Genomic DNA, 26,203 nt, shown 5'->3' with positions numbered 1-26,203 from the left:
TTTGTTGCCAAGATACTACAGCGAGGAAGATGAGAAGGTTCTTAAGACCCGGACACGATCCAGTGCGAGAGAGGCTCAAGCGCGACCTTTTCCAGTTCAACAAGGTACGGGGCTTTCCTCAGGCTGCAGGGCAAATCTGTCCTGAGCCACTGCATCCTGCAAAAGGAGTGAAAAACCACTTGAGTGTGGGTGGAAAAGTTAAATTTAGGAGAGGTGCTGGTTTGTTCTCTTTTTAGTTCTGCCTTTTTCTCCCCCAATGTGCCTGAGTAGTTTCCTTTAAGGTCCTGGGCATGTTCTCAATTCTCTCTCCTTTTTTAAAAGGAAGGATATTTTGATGCTCTTGAGTGGCACTTGCTGAAAGAAGAGATCTTCACAGCAGCTTTTCTGTCCTCTGAGTGGTCTGTCACTTGTCCTGCTATGTGCTGGAACTGTCTCTGTTATAGGTAGTCCTTGTTAGGAAAATAAACATTTTTCTAAAGATACACATGAGCCACAGCTTGTGATGCAGCTGCAGCCAGAGTTCTTTGTCCCTGATTATCCTTTGGATTTACAAGTGTACCCCTGCTTTTAAATGTGCATTTAAAAGGCTGGGCTATCACCTAGGCAGCACAATGGCCATTAATAATCAATTTACTATTATCTTAGTCTGAATCTGTTTCTAGATTTTTTCCTTCCCTCTGTGAAGAAGAAATTGCAATGGCTGTGCTATCTATCCAACACTTTTTCTTTTGAGCTCTGGCCAGGAGCATAATGTTTTTATCTTTGAAAATGCCTAGTATTAAATCATGGCTAGGCTAATGGCTACTTACACTTTCTTTGGGGAGCAGAAACGTATTTGTAGGTTTTGTGTTTCCAAGGTTTAAATGGAATTTTGCTGAAAAGTGAAATGGATAAATGAAATCAGCCTAGGAAATAACCTCCTTGATTCATTGTAATTGTACTGTAGATGGATACTTGAAGTGGAACTGAGGATATTTGAGATAAATGATTTAATGTAATCGGTACTAAGCACACCAATTCCATGCATACCTCCCTGCCATTGGGGAGACAAAGGAACTCAAGAGTGCTTCGGGTCTGTTTTCTGCCTGCTACCACCAGGAAATCCTAGTGCAGATGCAGTAGAAAAGTCAGTGAATGCAGACCAGGTTTGAGTTGTTTGCATCTGGCTAAATGCAATGTCAGCTTCAGAAAAGATGTCCCAGAGATGGGTCAGAGTTGCTTATAAGCATTTAAAATTATATGTACCTTGGAAAAACTCTGGTATTTTAGGGATGGCTCTTCCTTGAATATGCCTTTCTCTTATGAGAATGTTTGGCTAAGCTTTACCTGCCAGAGACACACTAATTTGGATAATGTAAAACAGGGTTGAAAGAGGTAGCTTTTGCAGCAGAGGGAAACTTCCAAATATATTAGAAGCTGACATCAGGATTTGTGACTCCATTTGATTCAGTCCTGAAGGTAAATATGACATCTTGTTTCTAGGGAGACAACTACTTTGGACACTTCCTAATGTTTACTCTCATTAACAGCTTGGTAATTAAAGGCCTTGTAAAATTCATTTGCACCTTTAAGCCACAGTAACTTGTTCTTTTCTAATAAGAATCAGAAGGGAATGAACATTATACCAGAATCTTTTACACTCTACTTTTTTCTTGCATAAAAGTGAGGGGATTTTTTTTCCCAAGTCTTGTGTCTCCCATTCCAGTATTTCTAGAGATAATGGGTCATTTGAAAGCTTCTACCCTTTGATCCAGTAAACATCTACTCACAGCTAGGTAGACTGAGAAAATCTGGGAAAGTCAGACCTTAATTTGGAGCTGTTGAAGGTTGTGGCTTCAAGGAGCCAAGAATCACAGGGCTTTGTGTGCCAAGGCTGTCCTGGTCTAATGTGCTATTAGAGCAAGCACATTAGTGCTGGTAAGCAGGTTTTTAAACACTTGTTATTTGAGGTCTTTGAAAGACTTCTGGTTAAGAACCTGCTTGGGAAATATTTTGTGGGCCTGTAAAGTTGCTGATCAGAGAAATTGCACGGTGGATTTGCACCTCTTCAGTGTGTGATGCAGACCATGACTAAAGGCAAGGTCTGCACCTGAAAGGTGCTGGGGATTCCTGCCCTCATTTTACACTGAAGTTGTTGAACACAAATGCATGGTGCCTCACAGATTTAGTGTTAGTGTAGTGGAATGTATTTGACCACACTGACCTAGAATGGACTTCGATTTAGAAAGTCTATTTAATTGTTGGTGATGGATTTTTGTTTGTTTGTTTACTCTGTCAGGTATAAATAGGCTGTGATCTTCTTACTGCTTCTCTCTTGCATTTCTGTTTTGCATAAGGGGTGATCCAGATGGTTTTGAAGGACTGATTGATGACTGGACTAGCACTTCAAACTGTCTTCAAAGTTGTGTTTGTTTCAAAAAACACCTTCCTAAATTCTGCTAGTCACTTAGCTTTGCATATCTGTTTCTCTGTATGAGTAAGAACTTCCCATACTTGTGTGTACCTGTTGCAAGAATCTGTTTTTAGCTCAGTGGATAGAATGAAGGATAAGGTATGTGGACTTGGCAGTCTACTTCTTTGAGTTTATCCTGCTTTTGGAAGTAGTATTTGGATGCCTTTGGCTCAGTCCAAGCCCTGCAGAAGAAACATGTTCAGGCTGGCATTGTCAGACTAGATGATGGGTAACACACAGGTGAACCAGCCTGTCTTACAGCTGAATGTTACCCAACTGGGAGCATTGCATTTAATTTATGGCTTCATGGTTTTTCCCCTGTTTTCAGCCTTCCTGCCCCTTTGCTGATGGGTGTGATGGAGACCTTACCTGAAATCTGAATTAGTGTCTAAGCAAAGTGGAGTTAGCACATACGGGCTTCATTGTTTCTTCAAAAGCTGAATTAACAAAGGGACAGGGCTTGTATTGCCTGTGGTTGGGTTTGTCTCTGCTCTGTCATAAAACAATCTGAGAGGAGAAGCAGAGACAAGTGAAAGGAGGAAGACAGAGCTGAATTTCATCAGCGCAGCTTTAGTGTGGGCTGGGAACAACTGTTCAGTTTGGCCACGTTTTTCCTGCAGTAAATACGACTGACACGAAGCATTTCTGTCAGTGCTGCTGACACCAGGCCTGCTTGAGTCTGACAAATCTGTAGAGGACAAGAAAAAGCTCCTACCTTTCCCTATGGAAACAAAGGCCCTTTTGAGAAGGAGGGCACATTGTGGGCACTCCGGTTTCTTATTTCAGCTCTGCTGAAAGGCTCCATTGTAACCTCTGCTGCCTCCTGCCCCCCTCTCTCCCCCTTGCTGCGTTTACCTGCTGGGCAGGTGAAAGGACTGGCTGATGAAAGCTGATGAGGGGAGCGAGGGAGGGCAGCCCAAAGCTGCCTTGATGTGATTTAACAACTGGGTGCAAATAAGTACAAGGAAGAGATCTGGGTAATCGGGACAGTGAACGTGAATGCCTGACCCTGGTGGTGTCAAATGCAGCCCAAAAGCCACCCTGAAGCCTTTACTGCCCAGCTGTGGAAACAAATGACATCAGAGAGAGTTATCTTTGTTGCATCTTATGGGCATCTTGGTTGAAGATTCAGAGCTACCAGAAACCTTCAGTACATTTACTGCTCTCCACGAGCAGTTGTGTAGCACACTGTGGTTGTTACTGATATTTCCCTTTTGCAAATTTGTCTGTGGAATGGGGGGTGCTTCAAATTTTTGGTCGAATGAAAACCGGGAGGAGAAAAAAATCACCCTCCTATTATTATTACTGAATCATACACACTTGGTTGTGCAGTTCATAGGTCTCATACTTGAAAATTAAAGCTTTTATTGACTTGTCTAATGTGTTTACAAATTAAGACATCAAACCCAGGATCTAATTAGGCCAGTATTAAGGCTGATGTTGACAGCTTCCTAACAGGCAGTGCAGTATTGTATAAGTCATGGTTTTCTGAGAGTTGTGGCTAAAGCTTTATCTTTTGGGCTGGATGAAATCTTAGAATAATCACAGTTTCTAATTGATGTGTCACTGAAAATTGCACCTGGTTGTGCTGATATCATGACAGTGCAGTGACTGTGAACAAGTTGAAACTAAAACTATCTGGGGGAGTTACACTGGTGTCTCCGTAACAAGTTCCTCACTTTGTTTTGGGTGAGAGTGGAATGGTGTTTATTGCCTGTGCTACACCTGATTCATTTAAATGTCTGATTTATTGTTAAGATAACGTTACCTTGGATCTTCTTCCCAGAATTTTGCGCCATAGCTTTATACTCCCACAACTTTGACAATTAGGAAGCTTTTCTGTGTTGCCTCAGTAGCTATCACAGTGCAGAGGAATTCCTCTCTGCCTGTTCTGGGTTAGGAAACTGCCCTGTTTCACTTCTGAGTCCATTGATAAATTCCCAATTTCGTATAGCCTTCTGTAGGAAGTTTTATATATGTAGCTATGCAAAGGTTGGTTAGCAGCAGCATCAAGGGTGACAGTAAAAAGATTGACTTCTCAAAATCTGTTTTTAATAATGCAAACCTAACACTTAAATTACCTTCTTAGAATATGAAGAGCTAAGGCTGGAGATTAAGTTATCAAAAAAGGGAGTAAACTCAGAGGTCTTGGAGCTTGTAGTACTAATCTTGGCTTACTACCTATAAAAGGTAAAAAAATTACTATCACTGTTTCGCTCAGCCTAATGAGTTGGCAAGCAGAAAATTGGGAAATGCTCCAATATTTTCAGTTTCATCTTCTAAAGAGGCTCGTCTTCCCTTAAGAGAACCTCAGGCTGGGATACCCAGTATTTAGAGAAGGGAGGTCTTTTCTTGCAGCTTAGGAATTGTGATCAAACGGGTAAAACCAAAGCAAACTGGCAGACTTTGGAGTCAGCTGGATCCTCCTATGCTGTGTCTTTGAGCAGGACATTAAAGTGCTCTGCAGCAGCTGGGGCACCTCGGGCTATGGCCTGACCACGGAAATGAAACCAGCTCCATTTGATTCTCGTGCAGGGGATTAAGTTGGGAAATCATTATGCAGGAAATAAAGTCCAGGTGTTACTTTTAGGCTGAATAAAGCTTAAAACTTAAGTGATGTGGTAGCTTTGCTTCAGACATGATGGAAATGAGAATGAGAGTGAGGTGCAAATGCTGTAGATGGAGAGTTCTCTGCTTTTTATTTATTTATTTTTCAGTAGTGAGTGTAATGAGTTCCTATTCTGTAGCTGGCCAGCTTGCCTTAGAAGAAGGTATTTTCCAGAAGTTGAGCCTCTAAGGATCAGTGTTTTCCAGGAAGCATCCCTCTTAATCTTGCCTATTAATCTGTGGGCACACCAGTCCTCTTTACCTGTGTCTTGGTGCATACTGGTTTTGCCTAAACCAGGATAAGAGCCGTGCATTAGCACTTCTGAAAACATCAGTGAGCTATTTTCTAAGCAGCTTGGTGGCATCCTGTAAGTATGGCAGGATGTTATTCCCTGGTGTGTAAATGCATCAGTGTGGTGTGTACAGATGCTCCGAATCTCCCTCCTGGAGCAGTTGTAAGTTGTACTTTAGGGAAGCCACCAGGGCCAAGCCGTACTGCTCCCCATGACAGTGACATTTTTAGTCCCAAATGGCTTTGAATTACTCTGAGGTGGCCTAGCAGGCTCCTGCTCTCATTAAACTCCAGTGTTCCTCCTGTTCCCTCTGGAAAATGGATGTGGATTACATTAGTTTTCCTGGCTGCTCATAGGAAATCTGTTTAGTTTCCTTGATGAGCACTGATGTTCGCTCGTAGCTCTGCATTGCTTTGCACTATTTCTTCATGTCAGTCACCAAAAAGAGGTCAGGAAGGCTGACCTCTGTGGAATTTGGCAGATAAAGCTGGTCTTACAGTGCACAGTATTTGTGTCAGACTTTGAAATTGTGCTGAGCAGTTGGTTTACAGAAGTGCAGCTGATGTGGAGTGATGGAGTGTGCTGTATTGACTGACTAAGCTGTGCTTATGCAGAGTTATTTATAATCTTAACATCAAGAGCTGCTCAGGCTACTGTTTTCAGAATATTTCTCTTTCATTTCTGTTACACTTCTGGATATCCTGGCTGTGGAGCCAGGGATTCTTGGCACACATTCATCATTAGGCTGTTGTTCAGCAAATCAAAAAGGTTTGAACACCTTTTTCAGCAGAAAAAGCTGCCATTAAGTGCTGTATTTCAGACTGCCATGCCATGTTGAATTTCTGCCCAACAATGCCCATGAAACAAGCTGCTGCTGATCATGATTTTTCCTTCTCTCCCCCAGACTGTGGAACATGGATTTCCCCACCAGCCCAGTGCCCTGGGCTACAGCCCATTTCTCCGTCTCATGGCCATTGGGACACGATCAGGAGCCATCAAATTGTATCCTTTGAACACCTTGGGTGAGAGTTCTCGAACCTCAGCAGAATTAGTGCAGCTTTGAAGACACTTCAAAAGTTAGATTAAGTATGAATTTGCAAGCAAGGGTAACTGGAACACTGAAACAGTTTGCCAGGGTTTGGAGTGATTTTGGTCTGATCAGTGTGAGGTTATCTTTCCAAGAGCTGAGCTACTGCTCCAACAGGAGCTGAGCTGATGCAGATATATTAAACAAGACTCTGCTCTTGCTATGCAGAAGGTCAGACTAGATCTGGCCTAAGTTTAGCAATCCTTCACATTGTAAATTCCAGGGTTGTTTAAATATTTGGGGCAGGGTTCCTTTTCTTTTTTTTTTTTTTTCCTAAAGCAATTCTATTTCAAAGGTTAAAGCTGAAGTCAGAAATGCTTTCTACTTCCTGAGTTTTTGACCATCCAGGAATTAAAGACCTAAACACTGAAGGTGGTAATTTATTTTTTGTAGCTAATGACGTCCAGTCTGATTTTTGTGTGTGTGAGATAATTCTCATGGCAGAGACCAGTTGGATGAGCTGTAAAACAGGCGGGTCACCCAGCCCAGAAAGGAAAAGTTGGTGCTGTCTCTGCCAGCTTAATCATTTATTGCTGGTGTTGTTTGTGCTCAGAGGCTGGACTCCACATGCAGGCAGTTGCCATCTGTCTCCTGGTTACAAATTAGTTAAGCAGGATTGTAGTGTCTGGGAAACCACTGAACATCCCTGAGAAAAAACAGGGTCCAGGCACCTCTTCTGCATATACTGAAGGAAGAAGTGAACTTCCCTGTTCTCCACAGTGAGCACAGCCTGCAAATTTTACAAGCATGTAAAATCAAAAGTAGATTTGCATTGATTCTTTGCAGGCCAGCTCACCAACAATAAAACATGGTTTCAAACTAATCTCTTTTTGTCTTGCTTGCTAGCAAGCTTCTTATCAATTAATTGTAGCTGTGGGTCACCTTTAATACTGTAGATCCTCAACAAACTCATCAGATATGGGGCTCCCGGGGTGGAGTTCATGGGTTTACATGAAGAAAACAACACTGTAATGCAGATTCACTTTATACCTGATCAGGTAAGTGCATTTTCAGTACCTCTGTGACTTATGTAGATCTCTCCTAAACAGGTGTTGATTTTATTCCAGGGATCTGGGCTCCTATTACCAAGTATATTCAAATGCTGCTTGGTTGGGAATGTTTATCCCAGTGTATTTTGTGCTATCAGCAATGCTTGTTGCTGTGGAGATTCTCAGTAAAACTAGAAGAGAAGCTTTAAACTAAAGAGTAGCTTTATTGTTCATAACTGTTACTCATTTATCTCCAGTAACATCCTGGGAATGGTAATAAGGCCAGGATAGTTCAGGCAATCTGCTGCAGAAGCAAAAACTTCCTTTTCCTTTTGCAGCCCCTATTTTTTCAGTAGGACTGAGAAGTCTTTCCTTTGCACAACAGACAGACCAGGAGCTGCTGCTGAGCTGATTTAATTATTTTCAGGAGCTCAGAACAGCACTGCTGACCTCATCTGCTGCTAGGTTTGTTGCCTTTGTGTTTGGGGGTATTGACTCTTGCTCCTGGGGATTGCTGAACAGTTATTGCCACGCTCTAAAAATAGGAAAGCAGAATTTTCCAAATGTCTGGTGGCTGTCTAACCACTTTCCCTTGACTGTCCAGACTGCTGTCTTAGTTGCAGACTTTGTTCCCTGATGCCCCCAGTGTAGCACAAGTGGCCTCTTTATGAGAGGGATTTAATTCTTGAGGCGGTTTTGGGTGTCTGTTTGCTGAACTAATGGTATAAACTGAAACTCCCATGGGGAGTGTTGCACCAGGTGTGGCTGCAGCAGGTAAAATGCTTCAATTTGAACATCCAGCCAGCAGGGCTGGGCTCATAAAAGGATTCTGACACAACCCTCAGAATGAGGTTGGACATGAAGAATGTGAGGACTGTGGTGTAGCAGAGTATATCAGCCCCACCCAAAGCTGGGGTGTGTTCAGCAAACCTGTGCTGAGCCAGGAGGAGGTGAGATACAGCCTGCAGCTGCATGGCTGGGCTTTACAGCACAGGTTGATCTTCTTCAGGAGCCTAAATCCTTGTCATCCCCCTCAGTGATAACCTGTGCCTTTGTAACAGGGTTTTTAGCCTCTAGGCTACTTCTTGTCTCCCTCCACCCCCCACTCATTGCTGCAGTGTTTGTCCACTGCCATAAAAAACTGAACCAGCTCCCCAGTCCTGTTTTAGCAGGGAATTATGAACAGCAGCAAATCTACTGCTAAATTTACTGTGTTATATTTAATACTGGCATTCTGAAAAAAGCAAGTTGTGTGATTTTGCAGTGCCAGCTGGTGACCCTGCTGGATGATAACAGCTTGCACCTCTGGAGCCTGAAGCAGCACGGAGGAACATCCGAGCTGCGGGAGGAGCATCGCTTCACCCTCAAAGGGCCACCTGGGTAAGGCACAGCAGGGGCTTGCAGCTGGTCTGGGGATAGGCAAGCCAGAAAATTCTGCTGTTGTTTAAGCTAGAGCCTGTCCAGTTCTTACAGCCTGCCACTCCTCTGAATCCATTCAAAGGGCATCCATGGAAACCAACCAAGAGCTGGCTGGGGCATGGGAGAACAGCTTTTAAACGTGCTCAACCAGTGCAAAGGGTGACATATTTTAAAATATTGTGCATTCACTGCTGTGAGTAAAGGAGCTGTTAATCTTAAGGTTAGGTAAATCTAACCATGCCTTAAGTCAGGCTTTGAAATTCTGTTGTGGTTTTAGTTTGAGTGGATCTTGCCAGTTTTAGGTGAGCTATTTTTAGGAACACTTAGAGAGGGTTCTGAAAAAAGGTGTCTGGTTCTTTCTCCATGCACTTGTCAAAAATTTCTTACATAATTTGTCTTAAAGCTGATGTTTTCCTTTTTAAAAAAAAATCATGCCTCCAAAACAAGTGACACTGATAAATGTCCCTGTTATGTTGTTAACTCTCCCAAATTCAGTAACAAGAGTCTCTTTGCATCCCCAGCTCCCCACCAAGTGCCACCCAGGTAACAGCTGTGCTTCCCCATTCCTCACGGGAAGTGCTGTACCTGGGCACAGAGAGTGGCAACATCTTTGTGGTGGAGCTGCCCTCGTTCCGAGTGCTGGAGGACAGGACCATCGCCCCCGAGGCCGTGCTGCAGCGGTGAGTGAGTGAGCAAACAAGATGTGGAATCCCATTACCAGACACATCCTTTGTTAAAATGTCACCCCAGATTATGTACTGGGGCCTCACTGTTGTGCTAAGCATTGTCCATATCTGCCTGGCTCTCATGAAAGTAACTTTTGGTCCTGGTGTGTGTTAAGTAACAATTTCTGTCCTGGTCCAGCCTGGTGTTGTTACTGTGGAGATAGAGCATGTTCACTTGGGGTGAATCTGCAAACCTTGGGCCCTAGCCCTTGTGTTTAGTTTTAGAAAAAAAAATATTTTGTTTAGCTGTAATTGCACATTTATTTTTTTCAACCACTGGCAGAACATCTGGTGCTGCTTTGTTCAAATGGAGTTTTTATCACTCTGCTGAGTGCTGCTGAAAACTGTCCTACTTCACTTCTCCTACTGACATTTCCATCTTACCTTTATTCTGTAAGAGAATAGGGTGGGTGGTTCAAACTGTCTTTACAGTCCTGGGATGCAGTCCTGGAATTCATTGTAAACCCCAGCCTTTCCCTGAAGAAAGCAGGACTAGGTGCATGTCCATGTGGTAGGCCTGATGTGATGTCTCCCATAAGATATTTCTGCTGCTTGAAGGATTTGTGGGATCAACTGTTTCAACTTTGTTGCTTAATTTCTCGTTCTTGCACCTTTTATTACAGTCCTTTGAGGCTGTACTTGGAATCAGCTTCTCTTTTCTCTTCTGCTCCTGCAGGATACCAGAAGATAACTGCAACAGGCGCTCCTGTGAACTGGTGGAAGCCCTTCGGGAGCATCCTAAGAACCCTGAACAGATCCTAATTGGATACAGCAGGGGCTTGATTGTCCTCTGGGACCTGCAGAATAACAAAGCAACACACCATTTCCTGGGCAGCCAGGTATTGATTCAATCCAGAGTCAGTTCGGCAGGGCAGGAAGGGCTCTCACTGGCACTCTGAAGACAAAGCAGGTGCAGGGACAGCCTGACAAAGCTGCTTTTTTAGTAAGAACAGGTTGTTTTGGGGAGATAACAGCTCTCTGGTGAGCAGTCATTTGTATGGCTTTCTTTTCAGCAACTGGAGAACCTCTACTGGCAGAGGGATGGCAGTAAATTCATTAGTTGTCACTACGATGGAAGTTACAGCCAGTGGCCAGTATCCAGTGACAACAGGCAGGCAGAGCCTCTGGAGAACACTGTGCCTTATGGTCAGTAAGTGAGGTTTAACTGTTGTGTATTTGTCCAAACTCTAATTCTGAGCTTGTGTAGGATATTCAAGTCACAATTCTCCCTAGTGTTTAATGGCGGAATGCAGAGGTGCCTCTTGAATGGCTTGTAAGCCTCAACTAAGGGATTTCAGCCCAGATTTTCTCTTGGATTTGAAACTCCTTTGCATTGTTGAAATCTGTCCTGACCATGGAGAGCAAGTCTTGACAATATTAGTGCCCCTTATGAAGAAGGGTGTTGGTGATTCAGCTCTTTGTTTTAGCTGGTGTCTTGTTATGCAGGAGTTGCTTGGATCCTGTGTAATTAATAGTGAGCTGAGTGTATTTTTTGTTGACCTGAGCAGTGATTAAATGAAGCTTCTGATTTGCTGGAAACCATCAAATGGAGATGACCTCACCTTTTGAGTGCAGAGAAGCTTTTAAAGCTCTATCACTTTATATTAGTTTCAGGAATGGCTGTGATTTTAGCAATCCTTTCTAGTTAATCAGCTCCTCCAACAGCAGTTCCACTCCCTGGTAGCCATCAGCAGCATGGTTTGGAACTGCCCCCAAGCCTAAGCTGTGTTTTGCTGTGGAGGTCTGTGGTCAGTGTGTCCCAGAAGACTTGTCTGATGTGGCTCGGTCTGGTGGTGCTGGCTCCTACTAATTTAGGTGGCTCCCCTTGGGGTGGAGGGTGAGATGACCTGGCTGAAGCAGAAACAGCAGCTTCTGATGTAAAGATGCACTTCTTGAATTGTAGCAAATAACTCTGTTTTCTCAGGTCCTTTTCCTTGCAAGGCCATCTCCAAGATCTACTGGCAGACAACAAAAAATGGGTGAGTTTGTGGTGTATCCCTTCAGTCTCACCTATTCGAAGGGTGCAGCGTGCAGTGTCACATGAACCCTTTAGAGTAACATTGTAAGAACTTGTTGTCAAACTTTCTTTGACATTTCTTTAAATTTTTTCTTGCTCCTTATTTCAGCACAGTCCACTTTAACTCTTTCTTTCTCTCAAGGCTTCCTTACATAATATTCCAAGGAGGAATGCCTCGGGCCAGCTACGGGGACCGGCACAGTATCTCTGTTATCCACGGCAGCCAGCAGACAGCCTTTGACTTCACCTCACGGGTGATAGACTTCTTCATAATCTTCAGTTCAGATCCTGCTGCAGGTATGTGATGGAAGGGCATTACTGAGGAATTAGGGTAGCTGTGTACGTGTGTGGCAATCTGCCTGGTATAAATAGCATATGAAATGTGATAAGGAGGTCAGTTGTTTGGGGAGTTTCTGAGACTTCAGTAGAGAATCACAGAATCATTTCTGTGATTTTGTTTGGCAGAGACCCTTAAGATTGAATCCAGCTGTGAAAGATTCCCATTTAAAAGTGAAATGTGAAATACTGGTGTTAATACAGGGCTGGTTACAAATGCCATACATTCCTCAAAAAAATTAGGCTGTTCTGTTAATGAGAAAAGATCTCTTAAGCTTCTATCTGTTTAAGCTGGACATTGGACGTAACCAGGTCGTGGAATGAGGATCTGAATATTGTTGTTTGGAAACAGCACTTCAAAGGAGGCTAATAATTAAAACCAGAATTTACTCCCACTGAGACACTGCTTCTTTTAATTAGTACCTGGATTTGTGTCTGGAGCTTTGGGTAACAAATCAGCAAAGGGTGACATAGAACCAAGGGTCAGTATATGGAGAACTTAATTTCCTTACTGCTGGTGAACCCGAATGTAAACTGAATAGTTCTCATTCCTGGAATTGTGTAGAGCTTGTCAGATTCTTGCTTCTGTTGAAGAGCTTTCTTGCCTTTACTTCTGCAGTAACTGTACATTCTTCCTTTTCATGAAACTGTAAAGGGTTTTCCCCAATAACTCTTTGTTTAATGCTGGTGTAGTTCTTGCTTCTGGTTAACTTGGAGTAACTGAGTATAAAATGCTATTTCAAGCTCCAAAAATGTGCAGGATCAGACTAAACTGCAAATTGTTTAGGAGCTTGTAAGTAAATCTTCTGTTACTAGATCTTCTCAGGCTTTCTAGTCTCTGATTTGCCTGCTAGACTGGTTTCCAACCCAATTTGTCCTGTGTCCTGCCAGGAGGGTGGTGGCAGCCACAGCTCCACATCCTGGTCTGTCAGTGCAGGTTGGATCCCTCCAGCCTGTTCTGGGAAGCAGAGCACAGAGCCAGGGGAGAAATATCTTGGGAAAAGAGGCAGAAAAAACCAGCTTTTGGATTCCCTCTTGCCTGTCTTCCTAGATCTTAACAGACTCTCTCAGGTCACTGAAAAGAGAGCAGAGAAGTCAGTGTAGCTGAGCAGAAGTACCTGTGTGTGTCTGTTGCTGATTTTCTCTGCACAGCACTGCCCTTTCTAAGCATCTTCCAAGTGTGCAGAACCTACAGGTCTAAATCTTCAAGCTCACAGTGCTGATAAACTTGGGGCACTGGGCACTGTTTCATACTTCGAGTTCAATACCTTTTGGTGTTAAGGAAGGAGACTCTTTTGCTTTCTATGAAATTGTCAGAGTGGAGATTCTGGGTGATGGAACAAAAGTATTAACAATGAAAGAAATCTGAGTTTTTTACATCAGAGTTGGACTGCTTAGAGTTCAGGTTCTGGATATGATTAGAAATCCTTTAGGATGAAATAACTGAACAAACAGGCTTTATATTTTTACTTACCAATAATTGAATTATCCAGTTAACACCACTGCTGGTGGGGTCAGACAGGAGCTACTACAGGAAACTGAAACTGTTGCAGTCAGATGAGGAAGTTTTTTACAATAAAATGAGGTTTCTGTGGTTGACAAGCTTCCTTGTGGCTGATTGCTTAAGCTTTGTGGATCTACATAGCTTGCCTTGTTTGCCCTTAAGCAGTCTTCCCTGCAATGGCAATACCAAGGTATTAATTGTATACCAAAGCCACTTTATTTAATAAGCACAAAGCTCATGCATTGCAGCATGGTCGTAGCTGGTGACTTTTCACTACCCTGAATATGCTGTGGAAACAGTGTTTAAAAAGGCCAGCCCTTCCTGTTTCTTTTTTTTTATTTTAGTTAGGTGGGTGAGTGTGTGGCAATCATGACAAATTTTACTCTGTGTGCTACTTCAGCAACTTAAAATAGATTCTTGCCACAAGAAATGAGCTCAGATGTGTGTTTTTGCAGAGAAGAAAATTGTTAAAACAGAGCACTTTTGGTTAATGTTGGCAACAGTAAACTGCAGGGCTGTTACAGTACAGGGATGATATTATTAGTTTTATTGTGAAGTCCTGTGGGCAACTGCAAATGATGGTACATAGGAAAGCAAAGTAAAATTGAATAGAAAACATTTTTTTTCCTGATGAAACTGAACTAATTAGTGATGTGTTGTGGCTGGGCCTAGTCAGAGGTGAAACTTGGGGTGCCTCACTAGTGATGCCAAGTACTAACTACTTGAATTTAATTTTGCTGAGTGAACAGTGTTGGTATGTGCCTTCTTGCAAGTGTACACCAGGTTAATCAACCAAGTGAAGGAGGGAGGTAAAAGTACAGTTTAGGAGGGAAGGTCAGGGAAAAGCTCTTTGGTAGTTTGCTAATGGCTCAGTGTTGATCAACCCCAATCCAGCTTTATATTCACTCAGATTTCTGTAGCTGTGTTAATTGTCACTGCTGCCAACTGGTCTGTGGTTTTGGTTTTCCCCACCAGTTTGCTGCTGTGGCTGACTCGTCAACCTTGCTGCAATAATGTCCTTGTAGACTAAATTTTTTTCGCTCAGGTTTGTCCATTGTATGCTGAGTTATAATTCTTGTTTGTGTCAGATGTCACCAGTCAAGTTGCATTAACATATTTCTTTTGTAGTTGTTCCTAATGCACATAAGAATTATTAGATGATGTACACATCTTTAAAAAGAAACTTTAGAGGATGTGTCACAACATATAAGAAGAGAAAATGAAAAGAGTTGAATTGTAAATACTTGTCAGTTCAAGCAGAGAAGCATTCTGCAGAACCCAAGGCATTAGCATGTTTAAGCAGCTTAGCCTGGATGGACTGTGGTCCTAACACAGCACTAAATGGGTCACTGCTGGGGTGTATGCATGTCTTTCCACCCAGTGCTGTTAATTAGCTGCAGGTAAAGTCTTGGAATTCTGGCTGTTACAGTAGTAAGTATGAACATTGTGTTATTTAGCCATTGTTGTTAGCAAATTTTATATTCTGCAACGGAGTCTAATAAAAGTCACTGTCACAGTCCCAGGAGTGATATAAAGAAACATTTGCAGTAAATCTGTGAGTGTCTTTAGATCCATTCATACTCAATAGGCCCAGTTAACACAGAAGCATTTAAGGTTTTTTCCAATAAAAATGTTGATGTGGAGGTGTGCGATTACAGTTTTTAAAGCAGCCTTACAGGAAGCTTGTTTGCACTGACCTTGGCTGGTCAGTTCTGTCAGACTCAATGAATGTTGTTTCTGCAGAATTTGATGACCCCTCTGCCCTGGTGGTGCTGGCAGAAGAAGAGCTCGTGGTCATAGACTTGAAAAGTGCAGGCTGGCCAGCAGTGCACCCTCCATACCTGGCCTCCCTGCACTGCTCAGCCATCACCTGCTCTCACCACGTCTCCAACATCCCTCTCAAGCTCTGGGAGAGGATTATCAGCGCTGGGAGCAAGCAGAACATTCACTACTCCAGTATGGTATGGCAGCTGTGTCCCCCCGTGTGTCCCCCTGTGTTCCCACGTGTTCAGGTCAGTGTGACTGCCCATGGCGTGGGTGGTCTGTGTTGCTGATGATCTGCAGAGGGTTCAGCCCCAGCAGACACTGTCCTGCCTCTTAACAGGGTCAAGAGAGGCCTTTTCCCAAAGCAGTACAGTTACACTGGGGAATTAAAATGTGATATTTTTCAAGCTTTGACCAGCCAGAGGGGAGGTCTGAGTGTTCCCAGCTGTCGGTGGTAACAAAGTTCTCATGTAAAACCATGAAGCTTTTCAGGGAAATGTGAACACCTTCTAAAAGGCACAGTTGGTGTCAGAATGGGGACATCTAATCCCAACAAAAGCTGACAGTGTGGACTGTTTCACTGCTACTTGCACTGGAGTTCATGCCCTCATGCTGACTGTATGTTCTCTCCACACTGTCACTGCCTAGGCAGTCACACTCTTCTCTTACTCTGTTTGTAGCCGTGGCCAATTGATGGTGGCACCAACATCGCTCCAGATCCTCCACAGAGGGACTTGCTGCTAACAGGGTAGGTGCTGACCTGAGAACCATCAGGGAGCCCTTTCCAGTTCCCCTTTTTCCACTGACTGAGATTTTGCTATGGAGTTAAGGTCTGCTCATCTTTCAGGGCAGAGACTGCAGCTTTACAGTGCAGCTTCTCTGCTGGCTTTGTAAAGCCAATTTATTTTGCTGCTTCTGAGCAAACAGGTCATGATGTCCACAGATAACCCAGAAAGTGGCTGATTTTTAGTTTTGATGTGTTATCCATTGCCCCTACTCCCAAAGTGTGTAGGAGTGCAGGCACTAATCCAGCCTGGTTCAAAGGCAGCAGTGTTAAAATGAAGCTTAATCTTTCATGTTTTGAAGCATTTTCCCCTCTACCTTACACTTTGAATCTTAAAATAGAGGTTAGCTTGGACTCCTGTCTGCTTTGATCAGCATGAACAGATCTAGCTAAGAGTTGGAAGTAGCTAGCAAGAGATTGTCTCATTGCATAAAAATCTGCCATTTTCTTTTCAAAGCACTTTTGAGAGTTTCTGGGGCTGTTCCTCAGATTGCATTCTTGATGGAGCATGTTAGAAGCTTCTACCCTTGTGTTGGGAGACTGTTGCAAATTTTCACCTGGAGAACTAAGATTAAAGCTTGATTTTTTAAAAAAAAAAATTCCCCTTCCCTTGCTGTAACATTATTTTTGCCTGGTTGAGTTTTTCCTTCTATATGCGAAGCTTTTTGCCTTTTCCATATCTTTTTGGCATAATCTTAAATACATTAAGATGTAATGGTGATCTGACACCATTACATCTTAATGTAATCGTGTCAGATCACCAAGAACACCTGAATTAAAGAAACCCAACAACCTAAACCAAAAAATACACAAGAAGTCAAAAAACTTTCTCTTTGTGGTTTGTTTTTTTTTTGATTCTGTATTTTCCCTCTGTTTCACCTTCCATGTGCTGTTCTCTTGTGTGATGTGTGTTCTTGTATCCTCCCCCTCAGGCATGAGGATGGCACAGTGAGGTTTTGGGATGCCTCTGGTGTCTGCTTGCACCTCCTTTATAAGCTGAGCACAGTGAGAGTGTTCCTGACAGATGCTGATCCCAATGACAACATGAACACCCTGGGGGAGGACGAATGGCCTCCACTCCGCAAGGTGAGAGAGCTGCTGCTGGTAGAAGCTTCCTGAAAACCTGGGGAGCTCTGATTCCTGCCCCAGTTAAAGACCAGCCCCTCTCTGTTCTCTTGCCTAGGTTGGTACCTTTGATCCTTACAGTGATGATCCAAGACTTGGGATCCAGAAGATCTACCTGTGTAAATACAGTGGATACTTGGCTGTAGCTGGTACAGCAGGACAGGTACTGGAATATGAACAATCAACATAAACATTGTTTTCATTGCAGGTTTCAGTGTAATCTGGAGATCTGATAAAATGCAAAATGCTCATTTCTGTCATGGTAAATGGATCTGTTTTCTGGAAATGATTAATGGAACCCTGCTCTGGTGAGGCCCCACTTTGAGCAATGCATCCAGCACAGGGAGGACATGGAGATGGAGTTAGTCCAGAGGAGGCCACCAAGTTCTTTAGAGGGATAGAGCAGCTCTGCTGCATAGAAAGGCTGAGAGAATTGGGATTGTTCAGACTGGAGAAGGGAAGATTTGGGGTCACCTAATTTCACCCTGGTACCTGACAGAACCTACAAGAAGCATGGATAGAGACTACTTAAAAGGTTCTGGAATGACAGAATAAGGGGGAGTGGCTTCAAGCAAAGAGGAGGTTTAGATTAGATATTAGATAGGAAGAACTTCTTTGCTGTGAGGGTGGTGAGGCACTGTAGCAGGTTGCCTGGAGAAGTTGTGGATGCCCCATCCCTGAAGGTGTTTAAGGTCAGGGTGGATGGAGCTCTGACCAGAAAAGGTGTCCCTGTGCATGGCAGGGGTTAGAACTAGGTGATCTTTAAGGTGCCTTCCAACCCAAACCATTCTGGGATTTTCTGCTTTCTCGAGTTGGTTTTAGACATTTTCTGCTGTTATTTATCTGCCCTGAGAGGTGCTGTAGTTTGGCAGCTGTAGGGAAGGGCTGCAGCTTGGAGATCTACCTGCACAGCAAAAGCTGCAGCAAAGGTTGTTCTTTTCCTTTCAGGTGCTGGTGATGGAACTGAATGATGAGGATGCAGAACATGTGGTGGACCATGCTGAAGCAGATCTCCTGCAGGACCAAGAGGGCTATCGATGGAAAGGTCACGAGAAGCTCAAAACTCGAGATGGGCCTGTTCGATTTGAAGCTGGTTTTCAGCCATTTGTCCTTGTCCAGTGTCAGCCACCAGCTGTGGTCACGTCTTTGGCCCTGCACTCAGAGTGGAGGCTTGTGGCCTTTGGCACCAGTCATGGGTTTGGGCTTTTTGACCATCAGCAGAAGCGACTGGTCTTTGTCAAGTAAGTGTCATCTTTCCAGGGGGTCTGTGGTAATCCTTATGTTAATGATGACCTGGAATTACTAACAAAGCAAGGTGTGAAAAGTGATTTCTCAAGAGCTGTCACTGTAGCAAGAAGCTCTGCTTCTTTTTTCTCCACCCTTGAAGATCTTCCAGAATATATAACCATGTTCCAACATTTGTGTGTATCCTGTTGGACTCCTGGGAGTGACTGCCACCCAGTAGAAAGTGACCACTGTCTCCCTCTTCCAGGTGCACACTGCATCCCAGTGACCAGCTGGCCTTAGAAGGTCCCCTGTCTCGGGTGAAATCCTTGAAGAAGTCCCTGCGTCAGTCGTTCCGGCGGATCAGAAGAAGCCGTGTGTCCAGTAGGAAGCGGAGAGGAGGTGGTGGGAATGCTTCTGAGGTGAGGGCTTCACCTTTTTGGGGTCTGTCTGTTTGCAGCTTGGAGCCTGCTGAGACTGCCCAGAGCAGGAGGTGGTCTCAGCCCTGCTGTCAGATCAATAGCTATTGGTATGAGGGAAAGATGGCAATTTCTGATGCTGCTCTATCAGATAAAAACAGGCACATTTTTAGAAAAGATCAGTTGAGAGGACAAGTTCACTCGTGTGCCTTTCTATTGCTGCCACGCTCCCTCTCTCTCCCTGCTGTGTCTATCCCTGACTGACAGTGTCTCCTCACCTGTGAAGGTGCAAGAAGCAAATGCCAAGTTTGACCAGGACGTGTTGCAGGAGATGGAGCTGGCTCCAGTCCAGCGCAAGATCGAAGCGCGCTCGGCAGAAGATTCTTTCACTGGCTTTGTGCGAACCCTGTATTTTGCTGATACCTTCCTGAGAGACAGTGAGTAGGAAAAACATCTCTCTCTTCTTCCAAATGGGTTTTTACTGCTTCTGCCAAGGAGTGTATTAGGATTTACTGCCAGGAAAACTCGGCACCTCCTGTGTCCTACTTTGTGCTGTGCTGAAAAACTGATACAGAACAAGAGCATATGTTGTCATGTAGAATTGTTATTTATCCATTCTGGGCTGCTGGCTAATCCAAGGCAAGTGGCCATTCATCTTTGAATCAAGTCTTTATGTATGATTTTCAAATATGCTGTATTGGCATCTGACTTTCTAGTATAAACTTTTCCTTCTCTCATTCCTTTGAAGTTCACCCCTGTCTCCAGCAAAGCCTTTTAATTTTAGTGAATGTGGTGGCTGGTTATGATCAGAGCCCAAACTGATAGCATGCATAAGTTTACTCTGCTCATCTGTGATATACATGTGTGAAAACTGGACACATAACAGCAATTATGGTGGTTCATGTGGTGGTACTTTTGCCTTTGCTCAGGTGCAGTGCCCTTTTTAAGGGTTGCTGGTGGATATGTATTGGGAAAAGAATGTTAAAAACTTGTAGTTTGTGCCTGGCAGGTCTCCCCTAATATAAAGATATTTAGGGTGCAAACAAAGGGAGGTTTTGTATAGCCAGGGAAAGCTGTTATGTCATGGATGGTGCCTTGCTCATGGGCTTTTTTGTCACTCCAGGCTCCCGGCACTGCCCGTCCCTGTGGGCTGGCACCAATGGAGGGACAGTCTATGCTTTCTGTTTACGTGTTCCTCCAGCTGAGAGGAGGATGGATGAGCCTGTGAGGGCAGAGCAGGGTAAGTGCCTTGTAAAAGCAGGGTCACTCAGTTAGTGCTGCTTATCAGTGATTGGAACCAAGTGTGGCAGTGTCTGAGCTAAGCAATGCTCACTGCAGCAGCTGAACTGGAGCTCCAGCACTGCTTGATGTGCCTCAGCCTCATTTCCTACTCACAAATATAAATTTGTGTCAGCTGTCACTGAAGTTTGCCATCAACCCTTGCTGCACGTGTCCCTTTTTCTGACAGCTGGGCCTGTTTTTATGTAACAATGGTTTCTGTTCAACACACATCACTCCAGTCAGAATGCCCTAATGCTCCTCAACTACCAAATCTTTATAGGCAGCATTTCTATAACCACAGTATGTAGGTCTCCAGTGCTGAGAGGGTGTGAAGGAGTTTCTAACAATGTTTCTGACTAGACTCCTGTTTGTTTTTTCTGTTTGTTTTTCCTTCTTATCTCACCTGTCTAGCCAAAGAGATTCAGCTGATGCACAGGGCTCCTGTGGTGGGGATACTTGTGTTGGATGGACGCAGCACTCCCCTCCCAGAACCTCTAGAAGTAGCACATGACCTTTCCAAGAGTCCTGATATGCAAGGCAGCCACCAGCTGCTGGTGGTGTCTGAAGAGCAATTTAAGGTGAGTGTCACCTATTGAGGGAGGGAGGTGCCTATGAATTGTGCATGAAATCTGCTAAAGCACTGGGCACTGCTCAGTGGAGAGAGAACTCTTGGGAGTGCTTGTTCTCCTGTACTTGAAGAACAGCCCTGGGACAGCACTTCAGTTTGGTACAGTCCATAAATCAGGTGTGTGCTGGCAAAATGATGTTCAGGATAGCACTGCACATGCTGAATATAGAAACTTTATGCCTGTATTACATTTTACTCTTTGGACAAGGCTGCTTCTGCTTTTGGGTAAGAGCTTTTCTGTTGTTAGTGCAGAAGCAGGAATTTTGTAGGTATTTTTGTAAAGTAGCTTAAAAGTTTCTTGTTTCGCACACTAACTCAAACCCTGTTCTCTTTCTGTGTTAATTTGTAGCCAAATAAGGAAGAGTTTTGAAAAAATGGGGGAGAAGTGTGGTTATAGCCTGAAGGGTAAAACTGATGTCAGAATAGAAAGACATTTTCACACTGCCTGTGGTTGATTCGTTCTCATGCCATGAGCAGGGGATTGCCTCTGGTTACACCTGTGTGCATTCCCTGTGAATGGAAACATTATCCAGGGAGGGAGCAGCAGATGTCCTGGGGAGCTGCTTTGTGCAGGAAGAGCTGTCAGTGTCTCATTTCTGTGACAGGTCTTCACGCTGCCCAAGGTCAGCTCCAAACTGAAGCTCAAGCTGACAGCCCTGGAGGGCTGCAGGGTACGGAAGGTGACAGTTGCCAACTTTGGCAGCTGCAAGACTGATGATTACAGTGAGAACGACCTGGCAGTGCTGACCAACCTGGGAGACATCCAGATCATCTCCCTGCCCTTCCTCAAGCTGCAGATCCGCTACCCCTGCATCCGCAAGGAGGATGTCAGTGGCATTGCCTCCTGCGTCTTCACCAAATACGGCCAAGGTGAGGTGGGCTTCTCCCAGATCCTCCCTCTTGTTGTGTGCTTGAGACAATGGGAAAACAGCTTCGTGGTTTTTAGCTGGCTGTGTACACATGTGAGGCTGTTATTGTTAGGTTGGATGTGACATATGTATACATGATTTGTGTTTAAAAACAAAGTTTTTATTTTGCATGTTTTCTAACTTACATACTTTTAACAAAGCATAATCTTAAGTTTTTAACTACATCACAATAACTTATTATATTTATTAATGCAAAGCAATTTGTGTCAATATAATTAACAAAAGCTTTACAGAAATTTAATAAAGCACATATATACATCTACTCATGCACGTGTCTAGTTTACAAAAATTTTCATGTATCTTTTCTAATCTGTTTCTATGCTAACAGCCTTATCTTCTTTTTTGCTATAAATACACTCAAAAATCATCAATTGTTATTTCTTCTATTAAGTCTGCTTTGCTTACAAGCCAGCTATCAAGCCCCTCCATATGAGACTGTTTCAGAAATGTGTTCATTGTGTGTTTCTGGGCAGTACCAGCTGCCAACAGGTACCAGCACATGAGTTAGGAGTGAGTTTATTCCATTACTGTTAATGAATACAGGAGTGAATAGTGGTTTTCAGCTTGGTTATGCCCCTTAGATAACTTCCACCTGGCCACCCTCCTCTTGTCTGGTGTGGGTGAATGGCTCTCTAAACAGCAGGCTCTGGGAAATGGCTCCACTGTGCCTCCAGCCTGAAAATGGCTTTCACTGCCTGCCTTTTCAAATGCCTGTGTCTCAGCACTCACATTGCAAAACTGGGATCCTGTGGTTGCTGAAGATGGATTGCTGCTTTCCAGTTCATTTTTTGCATCTTTGTGTGCTGTTTTCCCCAACTGTCAGCACAGGACAACAGAATTATGTCTCAGCATAACCTTAAATTGCACAGTCTCTAGGCTAACCAGAGGAGAGCTGGGGTAATTTCTTCCTCAGTGATCCCTCCTTGCTTAGAGAGAAGGAAAAGCAAACCCTTTCTGCCAAACACAGATCATGCCTAGATCTGTTCTTTTTTAGGATCCCCTTTGGTTCTGGAACTGTTTGCTGAGAATTGCTCTTATCAATTCCCAATCCCCTGCAGGTTTCTATCTGATCTCGCCGTCGGAGTTTGAGAGGTTTTCCCTTTCCACCAAATGGTTGGTGGAGCCGCGGTGCATCGTGGACATGCCAGAAGTGACAAGCAACAACCACGTGCACAAGCCTGGCACAGAGAATGCTGCAAGGAAATCCAGGTGATGTCTGTAACACTCTTGCACATGACTGTGTCTGAGCAGGGAGGAAAGAAAACCCCTTTGAAGTTAACATCCACAGAGGGGGTGGCATCAGGAAATGTAACCTTCGCCCTGATGGTTTTCCTACTTGGAGTACATTTGGTAGGACAAAGCAGGAAGCTTTGGAACTGGTATCCCTAAGCTGGAGTCACAAACATAGAGAAAGCCTTGGCTTGCTTTGCTTGTTCCCATGTGCTGAGGCTGAGCTGTTGCTCTGTGAAAGGAAATCCAGTGTTCCTCCTCTCCTCTTGGAACATCAGTGAGTAACAGTAGATGTGACACTCACAGAGATCCTACAGGATTTTTATTCCAAGAGTTTAGCAGTGTCCTGTGGTGCCTGCAGACTTCTGCATCACCAGCATGTGGTGAAGCCCTTCCCACACTCAGCAAACCATAGTTGATGTGCACTGGAGCCTCTTGTAACTGCCAAGAACACACAGGAATTCTCTGCACTCCTGTTCTTCAGCATCAGTAATTGTTTTCTGCCTCCTCTCCTTTTTTAGGGGACCAGGAAATAGTCCAGGTGACTGTGGAGAAGATGGTAAGTGAAAAAAATAAGTGTACTGAGGATAGCATGGTGTGTGTAAACCTCAAAATGTCTTTCCTATTGCTACAGTTGATATTTTCTACCTAAGATAGGAAAGAATAAGGAAGGATGTGGGGGAAACATTGTGATCTGCCTGGACTGTATTTTAGTTGATAGCTCTGAAGTAAGTTGTATGTGGAAGATTCCCTTAAAGGGTAGAACAGCGTTTGCTGGAGGAAAGGTCTGAACTTATTTAGATCTTCTGTTATCCAAACTAGTATTGCTGAAAGAAACAGTTCAGTGTGTGAGAGACTTTAAGGATTAGTTGTGAAGCATTCAGTAAAGTCAAAAAGTACTTAAAGTGGGGGAAAAATCCAGTTCCATTGTGCATTTCTCCAAAACTGCACTTATTTCAGGAAAAGGGGAAAATATTGTTAGCTAAAACAAATTTTCTTACTCTTCTTTAGAAAGGAAGTCTGGGAGGCTGATGGAACATGCCTTACTCAACGATGAAAGTGAGTGAGATGAAGTCTTGCTGCTGAGGGGCAAGGTGCCTTTCTGGGTGGGAAAAGAAGAAAGCTGCTGGGCATTTTGTGGATTCCAGTTCCAAGGGATCTGTAATTACTGTCAGAAATGCTGAGTTTTCTTGAATCCCCGGAAATGAGGGGCTGGACAGATAGCCATGCCCTTGGGCAGGGGTTGTTCTGCAGAGCTGCATTCCCTGCTGAGATAAGAGAAGGATCTTTATTTCCAATAGAACTTGTGTAAGATGACAGCTGGAACAGACAGTTCCTTTGGGGCTCTGGTACACAGGGATTGGCAACATTTCCTCTGGCAACTGACTGCTTCAGTCCTGTGTGCCAGCCTGCCCAGTAAAATCCTGGTTGGAGAGGCAGTGATGATCTAAGGGCTGACCTCTGAGTGTGGGAGGCAGGTTCTGGAGGCTGTTCACTGGGGAGGTGGAATGTGGTCAGGCAGCTGCCTGAAAGCAGATTCCCCTGCTTTGGCTCACTGCTTTAACTCTCTGCTTTCCAGAAGTGCTGAAGGAGATCCAGAGTACTCTGGAGGGGGGCAGAGGGTGAGTATCAACCAACTTCTTCTCTTGATGGGCTGGCAGGGGAGGGCAGCTTGAGGTGACAGAAGGGGGATACCCACTTCATGGCAGGGATCCTTCTGCTGGAATCCTGTGCATCCCACAAGCTACCAAAGGGCAATAATGAGAGGCAGGTTCTCTTTCACATGCTGTCCCTTGACGTTTTTTATGAATTTTTGTCTCTTTCTCTCCGAAAAGCAGGAGAGATCACATTCCCACATCCCCAAGGAACAGGACTCTGAGTATTCGCATACAGGTTTCTATTTGTGTCAACCCATGCTGATCTAAGGGCAGGCCACACGGGCTAAGTTGGTCAAGGATGGGACTCTGGAGTTTTAATCCTGGCTTGACACTGTCCCTTGGATGTGTTCAGTGTCTCTGCTCCCATTCTGTCTGTACAATAAAGCTGAGCTACCACCACGGCTGCGGGGCTTTATCTCATCTCCCTAGGATGGTCAGGGGCTACCAAGTGTAGGCAAAGGACTACTGTCTGCAACAGGAGGCTTGGTGGGATTGGTAACTGCTGGTGTGGAAGGATCAGTGACTGCCTGACATGCTCTGCTCTGTGCACTTCCTCTGGACACTACCTCATCCTGGTCTTCTGTCGGCATCTGGGAGTGGATGGGATGAGACTGCACTGCAATAAGGAATCTCTTCTTGTGTCATTGCAGGAGCTATGCAGAAAAAAATTCGGCAAGAAGTCCACTAGGACACGGACTAAGTAATGGAGGAGGTAGGTGAGGCTAAAGATATTTGACGTAGCCAAAGGAAGCAGAAAGTAAAATGAAATGTCTTAATAAGCTTCAGCTTATTTCAATGCTTTGTGCAGAAGTCTGACCTGAATTTTCAGGGTGGGAATCTGCTGGCTGAGTGGTGTGTGAGCACTGTTCAGCACCTTACATGCTACACCAGTGGTAAAGGAAGAGCTAAAAATCCTTTGAAGGCTCCTGACTCTTACCCTTATCACAGAGTGAGCTGGCGAGGTAGCCAGAGCTCCCAGCAGCAATCTGAGTGTATCAGCTCATTAGCTCTCATTAGCTTTCACTGCCTGCCTTTTCAAATGGCTTTTGCATTCTTCCCTCCTGCAGCAGATTGACCAGAACTCATGGAGGACCTCGTGGCATTGGACTGAGTGCCATAACACTACTGACTGGGCAAACCGTCCCTGGGGAGCAGGCACCAGTGCTCCCAGCAGCCAGACTGGGGAGCTGCAGCTCAGTGCTCCTGCCTCTGCCTCCCCTCTAGTGCCTCTTGGAGACCTCTCCTGCTGGAGCCTGCCTTGCTTTAGGACAGCAGTGGATGCCAGCTCTGATGCACCACAAGCCTCTGAGTACATCTAACATTCAAATGTTTGCACATTTCTCTTTTCTACTGGGCTGGGTTTTAAATTATAAATGTTTTACTGCCTCGGTGCAGGATTTTAATAAACGCACACTGTTACCTCCAACAATTATTTTTTGTATATTTTTTTAAAATCTTATGGGTATTTCAGTTTAACAGAAACATTTAGAAATTTACTTTAAGAAAAAAACATTAAGTAATATATGCTAGATTCCTGTGACTGCTGTATGTGGTATCTGAATGAGTAATTTTGGGGTTTGTTTGTTATGGTACTGTTAACTGGCTTTATGGATTTGGGTAGAATCTATTTTTGTAGCCATTCAAATTGGAGGAAAACTAATTGAATTTGATTTTTGTTTCAACACTACATTGCTTTTTTTTTGGCAATAAAATTCTGAATTCCCTTTTGTGA

General features: G+C 44.1%; 1 protein-coding gene across 3 annotated transcripts; it reads left to right on the top strand.

Annotated features, from left to right (window-relative positions):
* Window positions 1-26,203, top strand: LLGL2 (LLGL scribble cell polarity complex component 2). Of its 3 annotated transcripts, none has more exons than XM_031059985.1 (25): window positions 1-104; window positions 6,257-6,354; window positions 7,356-7,437; window positions 8,693-8,808; window positions 9,369-9,527; window positions 10,249-10,411; window positions 10,586-10,718; window positions 11,497-11,551; window positions 11,732-11,886; window positions 15,173-15,390; window positions 15,874-15,941; window positions 16,910-17,063; window positions 17,161-17,265; window positions 18,051-18,343; window positions 18,595-18,748; window positions 19,032-19,182; window positions 19,869-19,985; window positions 20,438-20,604; window positions 21,260-21,524; window positions 22,642-22,792; window positions 23,335-23,372; window positions 23,825-23,872; window positions 24,393-24,435; window positions 25,122-25,183; window positions 25,539-26,203. In XM_031059985.1, the coding sequence occupies exons 1-25, from the start codon at window positions 30-32 to the stop codon at window positions 25,544-25,546; spliced, it is 3,078 nt and encodes a 1,025-aa protein (XP_030915845.1). In that variant the 5' UTR covers window positions 1-29; the 3' UTR covers window positions 25,547-26,203. The 3 variants fall into 3 exon arrangements, with proteins under 3 accessions (XP_030915845.1, XP_030915848.1, XP_030915846.1); XM_031059988.1 differs by lacking the exon at window positions 25,539-26,203 and adding an exon at window positions 24,649-24,706 and having other exon boundaries at window positions 25,122-25,175; XM_031059986.1 differs by lacking the exons at window positions 18,051-18,343; window positions 19,869-19,985; window positions 20,438-20,604; ... (5 more) ...; window positions 25,122-25,183; window positions 25,539-26,203 and having other exon boundaries at window positions 17,161-17,251; window positions 18,623-18,748; window positions 19,032-19,174.

The sequence above is a fragment of the Geospiza fortis genome, unplaced genomic scaffold, assembly GCF_000277835.1.
Source record: "Geospiza fortis unplaced genomic scaffold, GeoFor_1.0 scaffold244, whole genome shotgun sequence".
NCBI lineage: Eukaryota > Metazoa > Chordata > Aves > Passeriformes > Thraupidae > Geospiza > Geospiza fortis.
The sequence above is the reverse complement of the archived record's forward strand: the minus strand, read 5'-3'. Positions and strand labels throughout refer to the sequence as shown.

Bases quoted from the DNA above. Each gene is read 5' to 3' on its own strand.
- LLGL2 (XM_031059988.1), top strand. From the start codon at position 30: ATGAGAAGGTTCTTAAGACCCGGACACGATCCAGTGCGAGAGAGGCTC. The intron at 18,344-18,594 runs GTAAGTGTCATC...TCCCTCTTCCAG, and splicing joins AAGCGACTGGTCTTTGTCAA to GTGCACACTGCATCCCAGTG. The intron at 24,436-24,648 runs GTGAGTATCAAC...CTCTCCGAAAAG, and splicing joins ACTCTGGAGGGGGGCAGAGG to CAGGAGAGATCACATTCCCA.